Source organism: Pseudochaenichthys georgianus, chromosome 20 (genome assembly GCF_902827115.2).
Source record: "Pseudochaenichthys georgianus chromosome 20, fPseGeo1.2, whole genome shotgun sequence".
Classification (NCBI taxonomy): Eukaryota; Metazoa; Chordata; class Actinopteri; order Perciformes; family Channichthyidae; genus Pseudochaenichthys; species Pseudochaenichthys georgianus.
The window spans coordinates 17,598,332-17,623,942 of NC_047522.1; the positions used below are offsets into that span (position 1 = coordinate 17,598,332).

At 42.3% G+C, this 25,611-nt stretch overlaps 1 protein-coding gene and 1 long non-coding RNA gene across 2 annotated transcripts in view; one reads left to right on the forward strand and one right to left on the reverse strand.

Annotated features, from left to right (window-relative positions):
* LOC117465655 (sodium channel protein type 3 subunit alpha-like) overlaps window positions 1-25,611 on the reverse strand; it is a 230,385-nt gene that overhangs the window by 131,369 nt on the left and 73,405 nt on the right. The window contains exons 2-4 of the mRNA XM_034108606.2: window positions 12,133-12,297; window positions 11,351-11,494; window positions 10,789-10,907 (exon numbers count right to left, since the gene is read on the reverse strand). Coding sequence (XP_033964497.1) covers window positions 10,789-10,907; window positions 11,351-11,494; window positions 12,133-12,255 — 386 coding nt within the window. The 5' untranslated portion in view covers window positions 12,256-12,297. The remainder of the gene's footprint in view (window positions 1-10,788; window positions 10,908-11,350; window positions 11,495-12,132; window positions 12,298-25,611) is intronic.
* Window positions 22,722-23,273, forward strand: LOC117465916 (uncharacterized). The gene is made up of 2 exons (XR_004554223.1): window positions 22,722-22,915; window positions 23,027-23,273. It is a non-coding gene; the product is annotated as an uncharacterized lncRNA (long non-coding RNA).

The window sequence follows — 25,611 nt, forward strand, 5'->3', positions numbered from 1 at the left end:
CATTGAATTACGACAACACAGTGTTTCATGGCGAGGGATCTGTCACCATGGCAACGGCATATGATGACATCCCATAATTGGCGTAGAGCTGTTGAGGGCCAGACCATTAGTCATCATCTGAAGTCTGGTGCTGTTAGGACGTTTTTCCATTGAATTAGGACAACATTGTGTTTTATGGCGAGGGATCTGTCGCCATGGCAACGGCATATGATGACATAATTTTCCCGGGTCGCCGAGGGTGCTGGCGTTGTTTGTTCACCGCTCCTCCGCCCCAAATATTGTTCTTTAGTCCAGATCAGAACCTCTCCTGTCTGGCTCTCTACTTTTGAAACGTCAGTCATCAGCAAAAAATAGCAGCATCTCTATATCGAATCGACACAGATCTTTGTGTTGTCATCTCCTACCTGCTGGCTCTTTCCTGCTCACCGGTCCCTAGCCCGCTAGCTAGCTAGCATTATCGGACCTAGCAGGCTGCTACCTAGATGCTCCTCGGCTCCCTGAAGTCTGCTGAGCTAACATTTATGTCTCCACCCCAACTCCACCCTAACTCCACCCTAACTCCGCGGCTCGTGTGGGTCTTCCCATCCCGCTGCGATCAGCCGGCTTCCCCGCTGACATCGTCTCTCCCTGCCGCCTACAGCCGGTGGCTATCAAGCTAGCTAACCAGCTAGTAGGCTGGTCACCCGGCTCCCACTCTGCACCAGGCTGTCAGCCACTCCTTCGATTCTCCTCTGGAAACCACTGGAATTATTCTCCTGATATGCTGTGGATTATAATTCTCATTTTATCTGGACTCACACCGCTCCTTCTTCCACGGTCATCCGGCTCCTGGTCTCTGCTCCCCGGGTCCCCAGCATTAGCTAGCTCCGTGAGCTTTACTCCCTGTCAGATCTCCACTCCTTTAATAACCGCCTGCGTCCGGACTGCATGGACATCCTCGCAGATAATGAAATACTCCGCAAATGCCATCCTCCACACAGAGGCTCTGGCCGTACATTTTTATTTCATTCCACGGCTCCACACTCCATCCCGTCCATTCGGTCCTGTCACACGCCCACACTACGCCATCACAACAAACAACATGTGAATCTGACCAATCTCCTACCACTCCCCCGGTCCACACAACCCCCCCCAATGCAACGTCACCTCAGAGCAGCCCTGCTCAACACACGCTCCATCCACAATAAAAGCCACATTCTAAATGAATTCATTAAAGACAATAACCTGGACTTTCTGTATCTGACCGAAACATGGCAAAAACCCCTGGACTATTTTTCTTTAAATCAAATCACCCCAGTAGGATTCACATACATTGACAAACCTCGCCCACAAGGGCGGGGTGGTGGTATGGCTGCTATTATCAGAAAGGAAATAAAAGCTACCATAATCCCCATCCCTGATGTTTCTTCATTTGAACACCTGATCTTTAAACTCTCTGGTCCCACTCCCCTGGTCACAGCCATCATCTACCGTCCCCCGAAGCCAAACCCCTCCTTTCTCTCCGACCTCTCTGACATTCTCACTCAGCTTTCTGCCATATCCCCATCTGTTTTCCTCTTAGGTGATTTTAACATTCATGTTGACGACCCGACCTGCAAATATGCCTCTGAATTTAAGGAAACCCTTCACTGCTGCAACTTCTCTCAACACATCAACTTCCCAACACACAGCCGTGGTCACATCCTGGACTTGGTCTGCTCCACTGGTCTCACCATCCATCATCTGTCCAGCCTCAATCTCCACATCTCTGATCACCTGGCCATCATCATGGACATCAACATCCCCATCCCCGCCCAAAAGCAAAAACGCACAATAACCTAGAGAAATCTCAAATCCATCTCACCTTCAGCAATCACTGCCTCCATTACATGCAAGATGTCTGTCTCCCCCCCCCACTTTCTGAAAACCCATCTGAACTTGTGGACTATTATAACAGCACCCTCTCCTTCTGTCTCAATGAACTGGCCCCCACAAAAACAAAAAATTTCTCTTTCATACACTCCGCCCCCTGGTATACCCCCGAACTCCGCCAAATGAAATCAAGGAAACGTCAACTTGAACGCCAACACAAGAAAACCACACTAACAGTCCATCTTCAAATCTACAAAGACTATCTCCAGCAGTACAGTAACGCACTCAAAGCAGCCCGGTCTAATTACTACTCACAACTCATTCAGTCTGGCTCCAGCAACCCCAAGCGTCTGTTCTCCACCATTAGCAAACTTCTCAAACCCTGTGACAACGCCACCTCGTCCTTCACCACAGAACAGTGCAACTCCTTCCTCTCGTTTTTCCAAACCAAAATCAGCAACATTTACAGCAATCTGACACCCTCATCAGCACCCCCCACCTCCCCTCCTGGCTCCCCCCCTTCACCTCACAGCCCCTGTCCCACTTCTCCCCTGTGACCCCCATGCAACTGTCCGAATTCATGACTGGAATTAACTCCACCTGCACACTTGACCCAATGCCCTCCAAATGTGTTAAAGAGAGCCTCCCTGCCATCTCCCAACTCATCGCCACCATCATTAACTCCTCCCTCAGATCTGGATCAGTTCCCCAAACTGGCTGCTGTCACACCCATTCTCAAAAGACCTGGACTCACACCTGACATCATGTCCAACTTCCGGCCCATCTCAAATCTCCCCTTTCTGTCAAAAATACTTGAACGTGTCGTTGCCTCACAACTTAAAGCCCACCTCAGCTCCAATTATCTCTTTGAGCCATTTCAATCCGGTTTCCGATCAAAACACAACACCGAAACAGATCTTCTCAAAATCACAAACGACCTCCTCCTCTCCTCTGACTCCGGCAACCTTAACATCCTCATCCTCCTCGACCTCACCGCAGCATTCGACACCATCAACCACGCCATCCTGCTGTCCCTCCTCGAATCATCACTCAACATCACCGACACTGCACTCTCCTGGCTGAAATCCTACCTCACCGACAGAAATCAGTTTATCAATATCAACAACTGCACCTCCTCCACTGCTCCTCTGTCCCAAGGTGTCCCCCAGGGTTCGGTGCTTGGCCCCCTCCTCTTCATCCTCTACATGCTCCCCCTTGGCAAAATAATTCGTCGCCACAACCTTCAATTTCACTGCTACGCCGATGACATCCAACTTTATATCTCAACAAAAACCATCACCCCCACAACACACTCCACTCTCACCAACTGTCTCTCAGAAATAAAAGCATGGATGCAAACCAACTATCTCCAACTGAACAGTGCCAAATCAGACATCATCATCATCGGCCCCCCATCCCGTATCAAAGACATCCAGAATTTCAACTTCACCATTGACAGCCACACTCTATCTCCCCCCTCACATCCGCAACCTCGGAGTCATCTTCGACAGTCAGCTCAAATTCAACCACCACATAAATCACATCACCAGGACCGCCTTTTTCCACCTCAAAAACATTGCCCGTCTCCGCCCATCACTCTCCTCCTCTGCTGCTGAAACCCTGATTCATGCATTCATCACTTCACGACTCGACTACTGCAATAGCATCCTCTACGGCATACCATCCAACCTAATCAATAAACTCCAACATATCCAGAACTCTGCTGCCCGCCCTCCTCACCCACATCCGCTCCCGAGACCACATCACTCCCGTCCTCCAGAACCTCCACTGGCTCCCCGTCCGTCAAAGAATCAACTTCAAAGTTCTCCTCATTACTCACAAAGCCCTCAACAATCAGGCCCCCCCCCCTACCTCACAGACCTGCTGCACCACCACGCCCCTTCCCGCTGCCTCCGGTCATCAGAAGCCAACCTCCTATCCATCCCCACCCGCACCAATCACCGGACCTGGGGGGACAGAGCCTTCTCCGTCGCTGCCCCCTCCCTCTGGAACTCACTCCCCCAACCCATCAGAGACTGCACTGACCTCACCACCTTCAAAAAACTCACAAAAACTCACCTCTTCAATCTGGCTTTTAATGTGTGATTGTTTTTGTATTATTTGACTTTAACTTTAACTATATATTTATTTGTTGTTCCTTCCTTTTCTTTTCCCTTCACTATATCTGTAAAGCGTCTTTGAGCACCTGGCAGGGATCTGTTACCATGGTAACGGCATATGATGACATCCCCTAATTGACATAGAGCTGTTGAGGGCTGGCCCATTAATGATAGTCTGAAGTCTGGTGCTGTTTGGACGATTTTCCATTGAATTACAACAACATTGTATTTTTTGGCGAAGGATGTGTTGCCATGGAAACGGCATATGGTGAGATCTCAGATTTCATGTAGAGCTGTTGAGGCATGGACCAGTGATATAAAAGTGAAGATTGGGGGACGATGGGATCGTGTCCATTGGAGTTACAGCGACACCGTGTTTAATGGCGAAGGATCCGTTGCCATGGTAATGCCAAATTAAGTAACATCAGATTTGACCTAGAGCTGTTCAGGGCCGCAGTGTTAACCATCATGTGAAGTTTGGTGAAGATCTGAGCATGTCAGTTTGAGTTATGACATCATCGTGTTCCATGGCGAGGGACCGCCTAGCATCGAGCGAATGCGAACTTTGGCGCCAAATCACGTCAAAACTCGTGCGGCCTATCAGCCGTCATGATTTCAGAACCTTTTCTGTGCTTTTGCCGGTCGTTTTCCCTGTTTTGGGTGTGTTTCGCAGGTTTATCGGTCGCTGCGCGACCGATTTCAATAGGGTCTTCGCCGACCTAGGTTTCAGACCCTAATAATAATAATTTGTGGTTAATTGGGATAATAAACCATTCTTGTAAATGTGATATCCCAGAAATACTTAGAAAAAAGTTTTTTTAACTCAAGAACTTCACTAATTATAATTTCCCCTACTGTATATGACCTATATAGAGTGTTGAAGGAATGAGACCTAAACCCCATGAGTCAACATTTTAGCATTTCCTGTTCCCTCGTATGGAAGTCAATGTTTTTATGAACATGTTGAAAGGGCTTGCCAACAGATGTCTTATCGAACATTAGCCGCCTTTACCTTAGCAACGTGGGAAGAAGGAGGCATAAAAGCACAAGACCTTAATTCTGGTTTCTCAAATTTTTTCAAATTGTGTGAAAGTCAGATCTGAGGTTACCAAATTATTTGAGAGCCCTGGTGTAGATGAAGTGATTTATGGATCATGTATTGTGACGCGGTAACTTTTTCAAAGTGTCAGAAGGCAGCGCTACATGTTAAGTATCACCTTCGCACACATGAGGTGGGAGAGCCCTCGCTCTGATGTCAATCAAAGTTATAAATGAATCTTAATTATTGTAATTTGGCAGCAGGAACACACTCCAAACTCCAGCTGAAAGTTGTTCGAGCCGCGGGGTAATTGTTGATTGAGTGCCGGCTGTAATGATGGCGAGGTAACAGGGTTAGCGATTGACAAACAACGCAAACGTCCCCCCGTGCCGCCGGGAGATAATTACGCTGTAATGACAGACCTGCTGTTATGGCCCTCCCAGGCCACCATACCAGTAATGTAATTACACCTCCCACACCCTCCGCGGGATCTTCCTCCCTCTTTCCATATCTCCCTCACCTCTATCACTCAATATTTTTTCTTTCTGAGCATTGAATTACTTTTCTGTTCTAATTAAAGCCAACACTGTAACCAATGCTCTTATTTCGAAAGAATAGTATCCTGAGTCATTTTGTGTCTAAGCCTCAAATGTATCAAATATTTTCATGACTGATCAAAATGCCAATTATGTTATCATTAATTGAGTTGGTTCATATTCCCTTTATTAATCATGGGATACTGAGCTAACAGATATTAGTCTAAATATGTATTTCAATCTATAAATAATGCAAAGTTTCTATATGTTAATTAAACTGAAGGAAGTAAATGTATATTTTGTTTATTGCATGTAAATTTCCAACATGCAGTTCGGTGGACTAAGGATTGCACCACTGCTTTTTGCAGATGATGTGGTTCTAATGGCTTCATCGGTCTGCGACCTTCAGCACTCACTGGATCGGTTCGCAACCGAGTGTGAAGCGGCTGGGATGAGGATCAGCACCTCCAAATCTGAGGCCATGGTTCTCAGCAGGAAACCGATGGACTGTCCACTCCAAGTAGGGAATGAGTCCTTACCCCAAGTGAAGGAGTTCAAGTATCTCGGGGGCTTGTTCTCGAGTGAGGGAATAATGGAGCGTGAGATGGGCCGGAGAATCGGAGCAGCGGGAGCGGTACTGCTCGCTTTACCGCACCGTTGTGACGAAAAGGGAGCTAAGCCAGAAGGCAAAGCTCTCTGTCTACCGGGCCATTTTCGTTCCTACCCTCACCTATGGTCATGAAGGATGGGTCATGACCGAAAGAACGAGATTGCGGATACAAGCGGCCGAGATGGGTTTTCTCCGCAGGGTGGCTGGTGTCTCCCTTAGGGATAAGGTGAGAAGTGCGGTCATCAGGGAGGGACTCGGAGTTGAGCCGCTCGGAGTTGAGCCGCTCCTCCTTCGCGTCGAAAGGAGCCAGTTGAGGTGGTGCGGGCACCTAGTTAGGATGCCACCTGGGCGCCTCCCTCGGGAGGTGTTCCAGGCACGTCCAGCTGGGAAGAGACCAAGGGGTAGACCTAGGACCAGGTGGAGGGATTATATCTCTTCGCTGGCCTGGGAGCGCCTTGGGATCCCCCAGTCAGAGCTGGTTGATGTCGCCAGGGAAAAGAAAGTTTGAGGCTCTCTGCTGGAACTGCTACCCCCGCGACCCGACCACGGATAAGCGGGAGAAGATGGATGGATGGATTCCCAACATTTGCTGCAGACAGTTTGAAACACATTAAAGTAACTAGTAACAGAACTTACAATTCTATTATAGTTTGCATATCAATTAAATCAAAACTTCTCCTTAATGCCTCCTGGGCTTAAGAATCTGATTAGAGAATAGCTATTGTTTACATGATTGTTAATCATCTTAATTTGTCATTACATTAATGTAATCCACTTCTCTTGGACTTCTCTCGACTTATAAATAACTCTTGATGTAAAAAAACAAAAGGTCAATAATCTTGTGCCAAAGCTGTAGTGCTTACACAATGTTTTTAAACCAGGAGACGCAGCTGGTGATTAACATGTTCTTGGAGCAATGCCTCAAGGGAAACAAAGTCAAAGGGGTGTCCTCCAGAAGCAAAGCCCCATGGGATATGTAGTCAAACAGTGTTTTCAGGTGGTGTTAACACTGATTACCTACAGAGAAAACACACAATTGCAATTTGTTTGCAAGTGTGCGTATGTTTGTTCTTCTACCCTCCTCTCATCTCATAATTGTACTCTGTTTTACTTATATTTTAAATTATTATTTAAAGTTTTGTATTTATTTATATTTTACTATTTTAGAATATATAATATATTAGATCTTTTATATTTAATCATTATTTCATTTATTTTGTATATTTTATTTTAGTTATTTTACTCTTTTTACTCTATTTCACTCTCCTCGTGCTATTATTCTTTCTTGCCTAATGAAACATATGTGCATATTTATTGTACATATTCCAGTTAACAACGTCTGTGTGTGTGTGTCCACCTCACACCCCGGCTTGTCATGGTGGCGCCACTGTGGTCGGGCATGAATCCAACAAACACTTGATCTCACACACACTTATAAAAACACTCACACACACACTAAAACTCCACTTCACCACTGCAGCTTGTACCCTTACAACAACACACACTTGTCCTAAGTTTTGTTTTGACCACACACACTCAAACACACACATACATCAGCAGCGCCACACCTCCGCGGCGACCTCTCCCCCCTCTTATCCCCCGAAAACAGCAGCGTGTCCACCGTTCGACGTCTCTCAACACCCGCCGCCTCCCCCGGTAAAAATAGACGAGTGTGATGTGAGGGGGGAGGGAGGGGAGAGATATGAAGGGGGGCTGGTGTTGAGTTTTGGGTGTGAGGTCATATCTGTCAGGACGCCGGCATAGCGTGGGACGGGGCGACTGGTAATAATCCTAACCTATAGACGTATATAAATACATTTATTTACATTCACCATTCATGTGTTGTACCTCCTCCTTTTTTATACTTTTTAAAATTCTTATAATCAATGTGTTTCTTATTGCTGCTTTGACTCCTGTATTTCCTAAGAGAGATTATTAAGGCTTTATTTTATATTACCTTACATTTTCTTTTAATCTGGAAACTAATGTCACTTTGATCTCTTCACACGTGATCTTCTGATAAAAAGTTTTTAATGGCCGTATTTTAGATTATATTTGACATTGAGGTACAAAAAAAACTTGACTAGACAAGAAAGCGTACAAAAGTACATTAAAACATTTAAATATGAGAACAGCTGTCGTATAAAATTAAATTCAGAGGCTTCATTTAAGAGTCTTATTTTGAAAATGATTTAGTAATATGAGTGTGAAGTGGAAGCAAATCACTTTAATCCAGAGGGCACACTTACTCAAAAAGGCTCAATTATCACATCAAAATATTCTCATTCTAGAGAAAGGGTCCAAATTTAAAATAATACCATGCCTCAATTTCCACCACTTTTAAGGTTTTCTGCACTTATTTCTTCTCACTGCACGTTATGCATCAATGCCATTTCACACTTTTAAGGGACGTTTTGGAAATAAAGCTTAAACAAAAGAGATTAAATCACATGCAAAATGATGATAACCTTGATAAAGATCTTGGGCCAGACAACCAACTTATTTTACTCGGATCACAATAAATGCACCGTAGTATAAACCCATGTATGTTTTCATATGCATTTGAAGAAACTGTAATTATTCAAAATCTTCCACCAGATATCAGTCTTCTAATACATTCAATCAAATGAACATGTTATGTAATTGACCAACAGGTGTGTGAAAAACACAACAAACATACCTGTAAGAGGCAGTTGGTCAAAGTTCACAGGTGGAAATTCTGAGTGTGTGTGTGTTTTTGCGTGCATGTCTGTGTGGGTGTGTGGTGTGTGCAGGGGCCACCTTGATAGGAAATATTTACTGGTCATGTTTATAGCTGTCCAGACAGCTCAAGATGATATCTGACTCAGAAATACGACCGACGGGATGAGCCCTTAGACACAGACACACAGACAGACACACAGACAAACACACACACACACACACACACACACACACACACACACACACACACACACACACACACACACACACACACACACACACACACACACACACACACACACACACACACACACACACACACACACACACACACACACACACAGTTTACATGATTGGTAAACACACCGTCACCTCTAAATATGCCTGGACAGCATTCTGCTATAGGAGCAGGTGTAAAATTGGCAATTTAAAGCAAAAATCATATTCAAAATGTATTTAAATCTAGCATAAAATTGTAATGATGATTGATAAAGATTGTTGTTGCTAATGATAAAGATCTGTGTTGCTGGGAAATGGTATTGCAGTGTGTAGATGTTTTGCTGAGTCTTATAAGATTTGATTTTTTTATCCAGCATCAGTAAACGTTTTCTAGAAATGTGTACTGTACCCTGCAACCTGGTTAACTTTTTATCAATTTAAAATCAGCCACATGGTCATTAAACAGTCTGATATCAAAGTTTATGATAAGTGTATACCTTATGTAAGTGTTCAAATGTGTGATGAATGTTATGTAACCTACAGTATAATCAATACAATTAATGTATTGTGATCAAAATCACTCTAATACCTTCTTGACTGCATTAGAATCCTCAATTAATGGAGGGAGAAAATACGTTAATTTCACATCATCTTTTCTCACAACCTCTAATAACCTCTTCTCTTTTGGCTACTTGCCTTTTTTATGATGGAAATTCAGGAAGATAACTTATTCTCACAACTTCTCATTTGTCAGTGTATTTATTATGTTTGCCATTAAAGCAATTCATTGATCTTCATGCCAGCTGAAGGTAATCAGGTTAATGTAATGGAGTTCAGATGTATGAAATGGGTCACTACACATTAATTAACCATTAATAACCATGTAATACTGCACCAAGAAAACGAAAAATTCAAGAAAAATATAATGACTAAAGCCAGTATGAACTTAAATAAATATTTGTGTATTATCCAACAACATTATTAATATTATTATACGAAAGAGGATTAGGGTGAAAAAAAAAAAAAACTGACTTTAATCTCAGAATTCTGACTTTTTTCTCAGAACTAAAAAAACATTTTTTTCATGTGGCCCTAATCCTCACCCGTATTATTATAATTATTTTGTTTGCTTTTTATTATTAAATAAAAAATTTCATTATCATTTTCATTATTCATTTTTATTCTAAACGTTTGATTTGTGTATTAAATTAATCTGTTTTTATCACTTTTGAATATGTGTAAGGGCCATTTGGAGCTTTCAGTTTTAGAACAAGACTATTGAACAGATATATTTTGATATATGGTTAAAAGTATGATTTATGAAAGTCACTTTTAGATACTTTCTATACAGTACCACTTGGTAGATTAATATTACAGGGCTGCATCGTTTTAGAAATCATATATGTCTTAGTGTTACAGGTAACTAAGTGTAAAAAAAAACACATTTCCGTTAAGTAAATTGCAAGTTGTTCTAATTTCCACTTCACTACAGTAGAAGCCAACACTCTGTATGCAGCAGAGATGGAGCACGCATCATGTTTAAATCATCACACACACAGCCGTCAGGGTGGCCCAGCCGCACACCAACACTCACTCACACACACAAACACACACTGCTCTGTATCTGACCTCTAACCTCTGCCCTCCCTGCAGACACGGTTCCCCCAGCAGAAGACCATCATGCAGAGAACAGTGAGAGAAGAAGGATATGAATGAACCAGGATCTTGATGGAGATTCTGCGGATGGGGTTGAAGGGACTGAAGATGTAGAGAGCGGACGTGGCATTGAAGCGGAAGATGGCCTTCCCTTTGTTCAGGACTATGAAGGTCTGCAGGAGAGACAGAAAAACAGCTTTTTTAAAGTTTTTATTTTAGTTTGAGCAACTTACTGTTTAACTGTCAAACTAACTAACTGTCTAACTTACTGTCTAATTAACTAACGATCTAACTAACTAGATACATTATTATTAATAATAATAACAATAATAATAATAAAATAAATTATACATGAAAAATAAACAAAACATATAAATTAGTAAATAAAAAAACAGGGTGCAAAATGTTTGAATATTACCATCTTTTAAAATATGTGAAAAAAGCTAAGATGCAGCAAGAACATATTTCTCTATAGCTTTTACTAGCTTGCCTGTTCTCTGCTCTTCAGTGAAGTGAAGTGCTGCCAAAAGTCGATTTATCTTCCAGGGATTCTCCAAAAGGAAAGACGGGGTACTTCCAAACAAACACACACACACACTCTCACTGGGTCACCTACCCTCTTGCCTTTGAAGTAGTACTGGTCGATGTCCTCCAGGGGAACGCCAACCAAATGAGACGGGATGTCGGCAAAGATTCGCGGCAGCTGTTTCCCTGCCTCCAGGTCGGGCCGGCGCCGGGGGAGCACCACGTCACCCAGGTCCTACACACAAACACACACACACACACACACACACACACACACACACACCACACACACACACACACACACACACACACACACACACACACACACACACAGAGATCATCACCACCCCTCAAACAGATCTCACATCTGCCTGCAGAGGTGCAGAACTCCTCATTTTAGTCAGGTTTTAATACAAATAATAATACCTCCTCTTTTCCTTATGTACCTCCTCATTCCCTTCCTCACCTCTTTCTTTCCTCATCTACCTGCTGCTTTCCTTCTTGGCCTCCTTCTTCCCTTCCCTCCTCTACTTCCCTTTGTTATTCCCTTCAATCTCCTCTCCTTTACCCTTTCTTCCTTGCCCACCTTCTTATTCCCTCATCTAACTCCTCCTTGACCTTTTTCTTTCCTCCCCTACCTCCTTTTGTCATGTACCTCCTCCTTCTCTTCCCTTCTCTACTTCCTTCTTTATTTCCCTCAGTTGTATTTCTTGTTTGTTGTGTGTGTGTGTGTGTGTGTGTGTGTGTGTGTGTGTGTGTGTGTGTGTGTGTGTGTGTGTGTGTGTGTGTGTGTGTGTGTGTGTGTGTGTGTGTGTGTGTGTGTGTGTGTGTGTGTGTGTGTGTGTGTGTGTGTGTGTGTGTGTGTGTGTGTACCTCCTGGTAGTGTTTGTTGCGTCGTGCCCGCTCCTGGGCGATGCGCTGCTCGATGGCCGCCAGGGAGTCCGGCGTGAAGCGCTGAAAGCTCTCTGGTCCCATTGGAAACACACAGCCAGCCATCTTCTCATCCTGATCCTGCTGCTGACTGGCCCAGTGTACCAGCTACACACAGAACAAGGTAACATGTGAATATATCATGAAAAGCATCGACTGAAATGTCATCATTTATGTGTAAGTCAAGCAACTTTCTCTCAAGCTGCATACTTTTCCTTCCTTCATTAATCAGAACTAGAATACTTTATGGGGTTTTTTGACAGTAAAATACAAAAAAATAAGAATAATAGGAATATTTATATAAACATAACAAAACATTCTTAACCCTTGTGCCCTCCTCGAATTTTCAACCTTTCGACCCAAGCGGCAAACTCTGGGGAACAGCCGGGACGCCAATACGGAAGTGCCACACACTGCAGTTCATACATGGGCCGCTAGGGACTGGCTGCAGAAAGGAGCAATTTCCATAGACCCCCATGTTATAATGCCCAACTTTACAGCAGAAAAAAACATGTTTCTACCCATGGATGCAATAAATATTATTATCGATATAGTTAGATTCCACCTTCATGATTATGAATCTGTGAGTGAATTGTTTTCTAACACGACCCTTTTATTTATATTAGGTCTTAAAGTTGTTGCATCAATTAGGGCGTGGTCACTTTGATGGACATGTACATGCCTCACTGTCAGCTAACAGCAACTTGTCCACTCTGCTAGGCTACAACGTTAGTTAGTCATAGTACTGTACTTGACCCTTTAGCTTTAGCCGTGTTCGTGGTGATTGTGCCTTTTGGGAATATTGTTACAAATACCAGACAATTAAAATGTCGTGCTGTGCGCTTGAATGTACTAACAGAACTTCCAAGAAGTCTAAAATGATAATATTATACATGTTAACCCCGTTCGCAGGTGTTTGTGTGCTTGGTAGCTTAGCTTGTTACTTATTAGCCAGCTAAGGACGTAACCCTTTATGCATACATATACATTTTAGTTTATGATTTGGCCTTGGGTAAGACTTTAATAGTCTATGGCTATGACGCCCATAATGCTAAACGGGAGCAAATGTTAATAGGGGACCCAATTATCCAAGTGGTGGCTGCCGGAGCTAACGGAGCCGCAGGGGGCTAGCTCCAGCCGGCGTCCCGGAGCTAGCCCACTGCGGCTCCGTTAGGTCTGGGCAGTGGAGTCCGTCGTTATAACTGGAGATCAAGGAATGCAGCGAAACGCAGACTTGGTTCGCCTGCTGTAGTATTAGCTAAATAAATTATGTTGAACAAGGCTTATTAAGCTGAACATCGCCACAATTGTTCTGCTATGTATCAGTACTTCTTTTCTTAACGTGTGAATGACAGCTAATTCTCTTGCAGATTGTCTCATTTCATTATGAATGTAACGTTTATATAGGGGAACTACACTGTTAGCAGTAACTTGGTATGCATGTATTTCATGTTCGCTTAGCTTCTTAGCTTGAGCTAGCTCTGTTTACTTCCAGTTCGGAGGCAGCAGGTCCCGCCTCGGCTCCGCCTCTTTGCCCTTATTTGGAGCAGGCGGGATTAGACTCTGACGTCACTGTCGAGCCGTTAGTGGCCGACTCCGCCTACTAAGGGCTTCTCGGCAACTCTGCAGAATCCTATGGGTGACGTCACGGACACTACGTCCATTTATATATACAGTGGCAAAAATGTACACGCCCATTACAACTGCTATTAAATCATCATACATCAATATCTTTTTCTACTTTTTTTTTTTCATGAATCACTGAAACAACTTCTAACGTACTCAAAACTACCAAACATTCAATCATTTTCAGGATTTTAACCCTTTAAATGCCTGTTTCATTATTTGTTTCATTATTTACTCGGTATTCCGGTACATGATTATCAATAAAATAAAGATATTTATAAAATGGATACAAAATGTTGAGTGCCTTTTAGCAACACTGATACTAAAGTACAGAGAGCAGCAGGGAATTTCAGGACAATATGTACATTTTCGTTGTTTGGCTATTAGATCACAGGGAGACGAACCATAGAGGTGGAGACATTACATTACATTACATGTCATGTCAATTGTTAGACGCTTTTATCCAAAGCGACTTACTTACATTCAATACCGTGGGCAATCCCCACAGGAACAATTTGGGGTGAAGTGTCTTGTCCAAGGATACAGCGGAATGTTGACTGCAGCGGGATTCAAACCAGTGCCGTGATCCGAAGATCAGCGCACTAACCACTGAGCCACAACCTCCCCAAAACGAATATAGTTTTGCAGGTGTGATACACATTTTTTTTTATTTGTGTCTATAATAATGAATAACACACTTATTCTAAGCTTGACCTTATTACACTTAACATAATCTTCTGAACAAGGACACTGTGTGGGTTTTATTCGCTGCAACAAATCCCAAACCTGGACTCAAACCAGGACACCGTGGTGATGTAAGAGGTTAATCTGCAGGTAGGGATCATGTTGCTAGCTATCTCCACATATAGAGTCAAATAATTATGGGATGTTCAGGTAATGAAGAGCAGCCCGACAAGTGTCTCATTAACAGTAAACGGGGCGATCGAGTATACAGTTACATTGAGAGAGAGAGGTTATAGGATTAGAGAGTGAGCGAGACATACAAATAGTAACAGGTCTGTATGTGTGTATGTGTGTGTGTGTGTGTGTGTGTGTGTGTGTGGTGTGTGTGTGTGTGTGTGTGTGTGTGTGTGTGTGTGTGTGTGTGTGTGTGTGTGTGTGTGTGTGTGTGTGTGTGTGTGTGTGTGTGTGTGTGTGTGTGTGTGTGTGTGTGTGTGTGTGTGTGTGTACACCATCTGCCTTGGATCCTAATTGAATGATTAGACAGGCCTCATTTTTCAACCTTTCATGCATTTATTTCTCACAGCTCCCAAATCTGATTTCTGAGGTGTGTGTGCGTGTGCGTGTGCGTGTTTGTGTGTGACTGGGTGCATCAAAGGAAAATACAGCTCTGTTTTCCATCCTTATCAGAAGCTGTCATCCACTCTGTCTTTCTCAGACAAGCACACACACACACACACACTCCTGTGTTTCCATTTTGCTCGGAGACTTGGTCACGTACACATTGTTTGTATTCTATATTTGCACAAAATATATCTAGATCGTTTTGTTGTGATTAACAGACCTTCCTCTCAAGGGAGCAGGTTTATGTACATGGTGCCTTCAGGAGCTCTAACTGCTTTGAGAATTATGACATATGTGTCAGGTGCAAAACAAGATGTTAGGTGAGGTTGTATAAAAGAGAGAAGAGGTCAAACTTATGGATGGAGTAACAAATGTCAGGAGATCAACAGTCCACCCTTCACTAATTCCTCGTCAAACTTCCTGACGGTGTTCTCAATCTCTCCTTTTCTTCCTCTAACTCCTTCTCTTCTTTCCTTTTCTACTTTGTCTTTGCGGCTTTAAGCTCCTCCTTTCCTCCCTTACATGGATTTGTACTCATCTTTATTGTCCCTACTTTCTTCTTTCCTTCCCTTTTTGATTTCCCTACAAGGTCCTTTCATTTTCTCCTTAATTCCTTCCCTATCCTTTTCATATCTTACCTCATCCTTTTAATCTTTACAGCCTTATTTGCTTAAATTCAATACTTCCTTGTTTATCTTCTTCTTTCCTTTTTCTTATTACTTCTGTCATCATCGACCTCCTCATTTCCTTCCTAAGTTTCTCGTTGGCCGCCGTGCTGTTCCTCTTTACTTTCTTCCTCATCTCCCCCTTTCCTCCTCATCTCCCCCTTTCCTCCTCCACTTCTTCTTATCCTTCCCTTTCCTATGAGGTCTTTGTCTTTCCTTCTAACCTCCTTATTCTCCTCTACCTTTTCCTTCACTTCCCTACCCCTAAAGTGAGAAGCTTTCGGCTGTGTTATGACACTATCTGACCTTGTTTGACCTATTGGGTGACTGTGTTTGTGAAGGACACTGTAGGAGTTCAGTGGGATGAGTTTGATAGAAATGTTCACAGTAATCTTTCTCCTCAGTCCTCTGTGCTCCAGCTTCAGGCTGAAGCACAAACATCAAATTACTGAACATTTCACTCTTTTTAATGATGTTTCATTGTCTTTTGTGTTGTTGTTTTCCTCCTCCTCCTCCTCCTCCTCCTCCTCCTCCTCCTCCTCCTCCTCCTCCTCCTCCTCCTCCTCCTCCTCCTCCTCCTCCTCCTCCTCCTCCTCCTCCTCCTCCGTGTTATGGCCGAAAAGACCTTCAGGTTTTTAACAAAGACTGAACTGAGACGACCTATTTTGTGTTGCATTTACAGTATGTACGCGTGATTACAACATGCTTGATGTGAGTACTAGTACAAGGTATACATCAAAACAACAAGAATATCCACGGTAGATAGTTAAATAAAAACGTATTTCCACAGAGTTATCAGACTGACAGAAATGTTTTTGTTTCTTTCATTTAACTTTACAGCCAGATCTTTATCTTACATTATGTTCTTACTGGAAGATAATAAGCAGGTTTCCTCCTAATAAAGTTGCGTTGCTCAAGGGCAGAATTGAATTCCTTCACATAACAAAGAAAACAGTTTGATGTGAAGGGGAATAACAGGCAGATTGTAACTACAGACACAGAGAGAGGAGAAGATGTTATAAAACAGAGACGGGTGAGATTTCTGGGTCAAAACATCAACACGGACCACCAGACAAGCATCTCCCTCAGGAAGAACACAAGTCCTTAAGTTCCCTTGTAAATATAACGGTCTTGGAATCAGCTTTTTTTTAATTATTGTATAATATATATATATATATTAGGGCTGTCAGTCGATTAAAATATTTAATCGCGATTAATCGCATGATTGTCCACAGTTAATCGCGATTAATCGCAAATTAATCGCACATTTATTAACGCGTTAACTTGACAGCCCTAATATATATATATATATATTTTAGATTCTTCATGTAAGAGAGATATATAAACGTTTGCCTCGTATTTATACTATATGTAAAAACATGAGTTTGTTTTTGCACACTTTATTGTGCAATAGATTCCATTTAAAGTTATACATTTATCATTTGTTCACATGAATTGACTATCAATAACCAATACTGACAATGATTCGAAATATTGTTTGGAAACGACTTAAATATATTTATAAATATTTTCTGCAGCCACTGTACTTGCATGCATGCAGGAAGGGTGTGTGTGTGTGTGTGTGTGTGTGTGTGTGTGTGTGTGTGTGTGTGTGTGTGTGTGTGTGTGTGTGTGTGTGTGTGTGTGTGTGTGTGTATATATATAAAATCCTGCAGCCATATAACAAGTCATATTAATATGTACATACTTCATGTCGTCATGTTGAGGCTTCCACCATCAACTAGTCCCGTAATATAAACATGAATGTGTCGCCTATTATACATGCACCTTTATTAAGCATAAAACATGTACTTCACACACACATATGAACACACACACACAGTTATGTTATATGTTTGATGCATAAACATGTCAACAGAATCTACACACTTGAAAAACAGCTATACAAACTGCAGACCTGTTATTTAGTTTTACTATAAGTCATATTTCATCTTAAATTCTGAGTCTGAGGTTTAACAGAGATCTGAGTTCTTAACCACAGCACCAAGACTAAAAACTAAATCTGTTACTGCTCACGACTGTATGATTATAAAGATAACCAGGACTGTGGTAGTTTGTTTCTATGAAATTAAACTAACAAACTAAAATCAATAAGGAGTGGCTGTCTGATTTCTGGTATATTATCAATTTAGCAGGCAGGTAAAATGTGACAATAGTGAAGGAGACTTTTTAAATAAAGTCTAAAGTTACAACAGAGTGTTTCTACAATCTGTTACTTCTAGATTTACTGAAATAAATGTGTTCATAAACATAGGACTTCAAGTATCTTCCTAAAAGAAGGTAATGTTTTTTATTAGGTGTACTTTGACTTTGAAATAGTACACTTTGAGAGGTTAAGCTGTAATATGAGAAAATACGGCTTAAGTGGTGAGATCTGCAGCGTCTGGTCCTTGTTTTCATTTTTTCGTCAGGAATCCACGAGCCATGCCTTTCCTGTGTGTGTGTGTGTGTGTGTGTGTGTGTGTGTGTGTGTGTGTGTGTGTGTGTGTGTGTGTGTGTGTGTGTGTGTGTGTGTGTGTGTGTGTGTGTGTGTGTGTGTGTGTGTGTGTGTGTGTGTGTGTGTGTGTGTGTGTGTGTGTGTGTGTGTGTGGTCTAGCATTACTATACTTGTGGGGACCTACATCTGTTTACATAGTCATGTGTGGGGACTGGCTTCCCTTATGGGGACAAATTGGAAGTCCCCATGAGGGGAATCATTAATTTTAGGGTGAAGACTTGGTTAGGTTTAGGATTAGGGTTTAGGGTAAGTGTTAGGTTAAGCATGTGTTGGTTATGGTTAAGGTTAGGATAAGTCTCCAGGAAATGCATGTAAGTCAATGTAATGTCCCCTGAAGCCTCCTTTATTTCTATACCATTTGAGCTATTCATCAGATACAGTATGTGCCTCAATCGCCCTTCTGCTCTCTCTGTGTGTGTGTGTGTGCGTGCGTGCGTGCGTGCGTGCGTGCGAGAGAGAGAGAGAGAGAGAGAGAGAGAGAGAGAGAGAGAGAGAGAGAGAGAGAGAGAGAGAGAGAGAGAGAGAGAGAGAGAGAGAGAGAGAGAGAGAATTGCCGTACGCTTGGCTTGCTCTCTTCTCCTCCGGGCATTTCTCAAACCTCTGTCTCACTCTCTCTGCAGCTGCCATGTTAGCACATACTGTCCGAAGCATGTTCTAAAACTGCAATGTTTTCAACAAAGTGCATTCTGAAAATTCACTTTAAACAGTTTGGTTGCATAATAATGTAAATATGCAGAGTGGTATGAGTGTGTATTTACTCAGGTGGAAAGTATATAAATGACAAAACACATGTGTCTTCTTGTCTAGCTGATTTTCAATAGAAATAACTAAGTGAAGTCTTTTGATGGGGCAAAACAAAGACTATAAAACATATTTTAAGAAAATATAAAGAAGGGTGTTTCTATATTTGATTTGACTGTAATGAGTACAATATAGAGGTACTTTTCAACATCTATTTGTGTCTCCTCCTAACATGTGTATTTGTTGTCTAAATCAAACACAATTCAAATAACCAAGATATTACTAAAACTAATATGTACTTTAGTCAGTGGTGGAATGTAAAGAAGTACAATTTTGAGGTAATTTAGATACGCTTTTTCAATGTATGCTCCTTTTTACTTCTACTCCACTACATTGTACTTTTTCAGCCCACTTCTCCTCCATCCATCTTATTCTCCAGCTTTAGAAAGCTTATCATGGTGTCCCACTCGACATTTCTCCATTCTGTCTTTATGTTTTTGACAGTTTGTGAGGGAAATGAATTGAAGGAGAGCTGAGGATCAGGGGAACAGCATCACACAGGACCAATCCCATCAGCCCCTGCTCCTCTGTGAGCGCAGTGTCCTGTCAGGGCGGTGATGGAGAGCGAAAACTCTCCAGAACTACGTCTGCGGAGAGGACGAAGAATCTGCAGCACCTTCAATTCAATTAGCCTGAGTGAGGAAACACATTCTGTCACCGCGCCGCCGTTAACGCAGACGCTGCCCGGCGCGGGAAATGATTCACTGAGATCAGGCAGGGGTCCAAGAGGAGCTGGCAAAGGAACGGAGGAGCGTTTGGCACCGCGATGTAGAGGTGGGGTGTGGGGGTTGAGGAGGAGAGGGGAGGAGAGGAGAGGGGAGGGGAAGGCGACCCTGACATGCAGCCGCCTCCGTGCGTCATGTTGGATGATAAACCTTCACACCAACACCTAAAATCCCCGCAATGTTTGGGTTTTTACATCAGACTCCGAGAGAAAACAGAAAGTGCAAATACTATGAACTATACTATACTATGAAAATACTGTAAATGTGTAATTGTACACATTTTAACTGTAAATATGTGGACTATAAATTGAAAAGAAAACAGATGAGTGCGCTATATGATAATATGACCTTTACCTTCATATATTCTGAGGGACAAAATAAAGAGATACACATTTCATTGCTGTTCAATGCTTTTTAATATAAAAACTGAATTTACAGTAGGATACATTACTGTACTGTGCATTCACATATATGGTCTATCAAGAGGGAAAAATGAAATGTATGCAATGTTAATAAACGTTCTAAGATCATTAACATAAGTCCAAGTAGAAATACTACACTAAATACATAATTAAAAGTTAAAGTACTGAAAATGTTACTTAAGTTGAGGTAAAGAAGTGTGCATCTAACAAATTGACACGCGTCAACTTAAAACAATGTCCATGTCATTGTATAAAATCACAGTATTTCTGTATTGTGTGTATCTGACCAGATGTGTATTTTCTCATCTTTCAGGAGCTAAATGCCTTCTAAATCCACCAGTAATAATATGAACTAAATGAGTGGAATAACAGCTGATATAATCTGCTGCACGTGTATAACTTCAAACTGTAGAAAGCTACAGTACAATCACCTCCAGCTAAATATAAAAGGAGAACTACTAGTACTGGCGTTATACTGTATGGTGGCCGACAGGTGCAAACACGCTATCAACAGCCCAAAACACTTCCATGAGGAGAAACGTGCTGCAGCTTCGGAAACCATGCAAATACAAAAACGAAATGTTGCCAAAACACATGCAAAAGAACGAAACATCTTCACTACCTTGTCGAGAAATACGCACTATTTACTAAAAGCGCTACATAAAAGAAACGCTGCAAATATTAAAAATGCTGCAAGAAGTTTTAAACACATCGGAAACCAGGGGACACAAAAAAGTGATGCACACAGCTGGGACCCGAGCGCTTGCTGACATTCAGGGATCATAAAGTTGGCCAACTGACACGGTTGGCACAGTTAGCCTGTTTCATAATAGCTTGGTTTCAGTCAGACTTCTACGACGCGCGAAATTCAAGTGGAGGTCAGGAAGTGAAAACGCAATCATTCATCAACGCAGGAATCGTGGAGGACACCGACTATGACACTATGTCAAACAATTAAATGAACCTACACGCCGCAGATATCGTGAAAAAATCACAGCACACATCGGATACGATCCGTATCAGCTGAAAAATAGCGACTTTTCTCGTGATTTATCAGATTTGCCCGCTGTCGAGGCGATGGATATCACCAGCTACCTCGTCCTTCATACCTCCTACTACACGGCTAGCCAAATGAAAGCGTATACAAGCCTGGAAGCTTTCAACTACTTCGTGTGTGGATGGGTGAATGACCTCGGCACCAAAAAGGCATTCAACAAATGTCGCCTTGTTTTTGCCCGGGTGAGTTACCTTCTTACCTCTAAGTAGCATTATTAGGAGACATCTAGCTAGCTAACTTTAGCTACATGGACTCATGTAAGGCAGTGTTACGGCTGTCGCCTTGCCTTCAGCATTAACTGGCCTGTGAGTGTTCTGTGTGTGTATATATAATATATATGTGTATGTGTGTTATGATTACATGTAGGTACTATGGTTACTGCGTCGGCGACGTTGTTTCGTTCCTACCATAGGTCCTACCAGAGGTCCAGAGGCCTCTTGATGACGCTACTTAAGCTGCAACGTTGTTGACATTCGGGGCGCTGGATCTGTGCTAGGACGCCATGCGACCATACCTCAGAATGTTTGTGTGTTATTGGTGCTTATGTGTGTGTCCTTATGATATTGTTAACAGAGGTTAACTCGGGTGCTTATGATGTGTGTTTCCTTACGATATTGTTAACGGAGGTTAACTCGGGTGCTTATGGTGTGTGTACTTAGGATATTGATGTGAGTGTATGTGTTTAGCTTAGGATATATTGTGTTTTGGTGACGGCGTTGTACTTGTGCGAAACGTCTTACCACTTCTGTCTTAAGTGTCCTGATTCGTGACTGATATTCTGTGGCCTTCGTTTTTGTGTACTGTTGTGTATAGACAGCTCAGAGCCTTTGAACAGCCTGCAACGTTGTTTATATCACTATGTTGAGGTTAATATTAAAAACAACCTCTTTACCAAGACCATCTGGTTATGTGTTGCTTCCCTTTTACCCCGAAACGAGCTGGGGACGTAACAAAACTAGACTAGCTAGCTATGGCTTGATGTTGTTAAATGTATGTTACTAACTATCAAGTTGTTAACTGGAGCTTCAATTTTGTAGGTCAACCATTCCCAGAGGTCTGGAGAAACACCATTTAAAAACGTGGATTATAGCTAAAGAAGATGGAGAGGTTGTTACAGCACACTGTAACTGTATGGCTGGGTAAGTCATAAAATAAATATCCCAACCCAAAGCATATTTGACACAACACTTAAGCTCAGACAAAATAATGCCTGCTATAATATTCATGTTATACCATTACTATCTTATACGATCAATCTAGTTATTCTAGTATGTCTCCGTCTATACAGTTTGTCAGAATCCTGCTCACATGTTGGAGCAGTTCTGTTTGCAATCGAAGCAGGTGTGCTGGAGAACAGGGCTTCTGTCTCGTCAACGATGGGGGCACTGTGAAGCTGGACAGGAGACATGCCTACTACCATCAAGTACAGGCTCAGCTCCACGTCGTCGTTGACTACAGCGACTTTGTTGTCTGGACTAAAAATGACCTCTTTGTAGAGAGAATTGTGCGTGATGTGGACCTGTGGGACAACATCATTCCCAGAGTTGAGTTTCTTCAGACTATGTGTTCTCCCTGAAGTGTTGGGACAGAAACTTACAAGGGGAAAGGTAAAAGTCATAAAGAGTTGGTGTGCTCATTTTTTTCCACAAGAACATGATAGTGCATAACTATCAGGTGACTAAAAGCCTCCTCTCCCTGTCTGCTGTTCCATTTTTCAGTTGCAAGATGATCAGGAGGGAGAGAAGGCGTGATTACCAGCACCTGTGGTCTGTCCTGGTCCCGGAAGTTGTGGTTCTCTCCTTGTTGCATTATTATTTGCACAGTGGCAGCTCTTTAACCTGCATTACAGCACCTTCATATTCACTGACCACACTCACTAGAGGAAGTAGGGCTGTGTGATATATTGCTATTGTAAAAAAGATGTTTACTGAAAAGATTAAATGATACTAAGAAGACTGAACAATACATGGTTTCTTATTTACATTTACAATAACCCTCAATGGCCATACATGGGAGCGTCACCAGACCAATTGTCATCTCTAGAATATTGTTGAATGAATTAAGCCTGAATGTAGATGAAAGTTGTATATTGAGTAGGGCTACACAATTTACAACACACAAAAATATGTTTACTGAAAAGACTTGAACACAAGATGTTTGAAGACAAAAATATGTTTACTGAAAAGATTAAATGATACTGAATAATACATGGTTTCTTATTTACAAGACTACAGCTCCATGACTTTACTCCAATGGGACGACAGACACTGACAGATTAGACAAGGCACAGCAAATAACCCCAATCTTGTCAATTAATGCTAGTGCCTCACCTGGTTTTGTTGGCATGTGCTCTATGGGCACAGCCCTGCTTTGCAGAATCTGATATTTTCTTCTGACTAATCCTATGACTCTTTCGACATGAATACGCACATTAGCTATTTTTCTTGTCTCTTCCACCTCGTATGCTGACAGCTGACTTTTCCCCCTGGTGAATGCAGGCATTTAGTGAAGCACAGTAAAATCCCACACTATCGCCAATATGGAACCCACGGTCTGCTCGGACAATATCTCCAGGTAACAGGTTTTTTAGGAGCCCACTCTGTATTGTGATCTGTTTATCACTAACTCTTCCTCCCCAGGCACAAGATATGTAAGTGACATAGCCTTGGGGAGTAACACCAATCAGAAATGTAACAGTATGGTGATGCTTGTAGTTGGACCATGTTTGTGCTCTAGCAAGTAAATTAGAGGGCCTCTCAATAAAAACTTCAAAACAGTCAACAATCACAGCAACTCTACATCCAAATGCCTGTCTGAATCCCATTGGCATTGTAGCTTGAAGTACATGTCGCTCTGGCCACCCAATTATAAATGCTGTACTCTCATGAAGTATGTCAATTAACTTGTGCTATATTCTAGAAGCAGTGGAGAGAGAGATGTTGAACCTGAAAGCCAAATCTTTCAGAGGGAGATTTAGTCTCAGCCTCAGCAAAACTAAAATGAACTGTTCAAATTTGGAGAGCACAGACATAGGGCCACAGGTGATGTAGGGCTCGCACAGTTGAAAAACCTGAAGTAAAACTAAGAAGTTGGGGAGCCCGGTGTAAAACTTTGTCTTCTCTTCGTTGTTCTCAAAGGACACCTGGTTGAACTTTGTGTCCAGTGCCTTTGTCCGAAGATCTCCCAGCTCTGTTGTGTTCCTCCATCCTCTCGATGTCCTCCATCGTTAAATCAGTCTGGCATCCTGCATCTGCATACAATATAGCAGTAGCAAGCATAATTAGTTATTTAAAATAGTCAAATATGAATGTGAATTGTTGTGAAGTTATCTTTTTGACAACCTTTTTACAGACATGCAAGTTCTCTGTTCCAATTATTGCAGATTCTCAAGTTAGTACTCTATTTTCTAAACCTAATTCAAAGTTTGCATTGATTTTCTGACAATCACATTTGTAATATTTAATAATAATGCTGGTGGTTAATTTACCTTGTTGGTCATTTAATATCCCACTGGTGTCCTCTGGTTGTGGGCTGTCAGACGGGGGCTGCGTCGGTTCTGGGCTCTCGGTTGTCTGCAGGAGATCCAACAAAGCCTCTGCACATTCTGATTGTCTTTGTTGGTCTTCCTTGAGCTCCATCCTCTGCTCTCGTCGAAGAGATGCCTCTGATCTGGGCTTACTTGTTGTGTGGTAACCGAGGCTAACAGTGGGAGCCCAGTCTACCGACTCAACGTCACCCAAAGCGCTAGGGCACCCTAAAAAGTCCCATCAAAGTCCATATTAGACTACAGGTAACTTAAACATGATCAGTATTACTAAGTAAATAAGCATTTAACCACAACCCAATAATACATAAACAAAGCCACAAAAACCAAGTTAGCTAATACCTCTGATGAAGTGGTCGCTGCAGACACTGCATTAGACGACTCTGCTGCTCCCGACCGCAGATGTAGGTTTGAAAGCCATTTTTTCCGGCGTTCTTCGGTTAGCTTCTTAAATTGCTCAGCTTTATGGACGACAACCTTCGGCACTCGGTAAAACCTCTTGTTTTTCTCTCGGCCGGATCGATTGGAAAAACCGTAAACTACACAACACACCGGCATTTTCGCAGCTATATCCTCTGTAGAAAATTACTTCCTGACCTCCAATGGAATTTCGCGCCAAAGGAACGCAGCGGTGTGACGTCAAGTGAAACCAAGCTATTGTATGTGGGTTTTTTTCAGTTTACTAGAACGGACTATTTTAACTGGGTTAGCTAACTTACAATGATCTGCAAAAATGGCAGATGATAGAGTCTGCTGTTA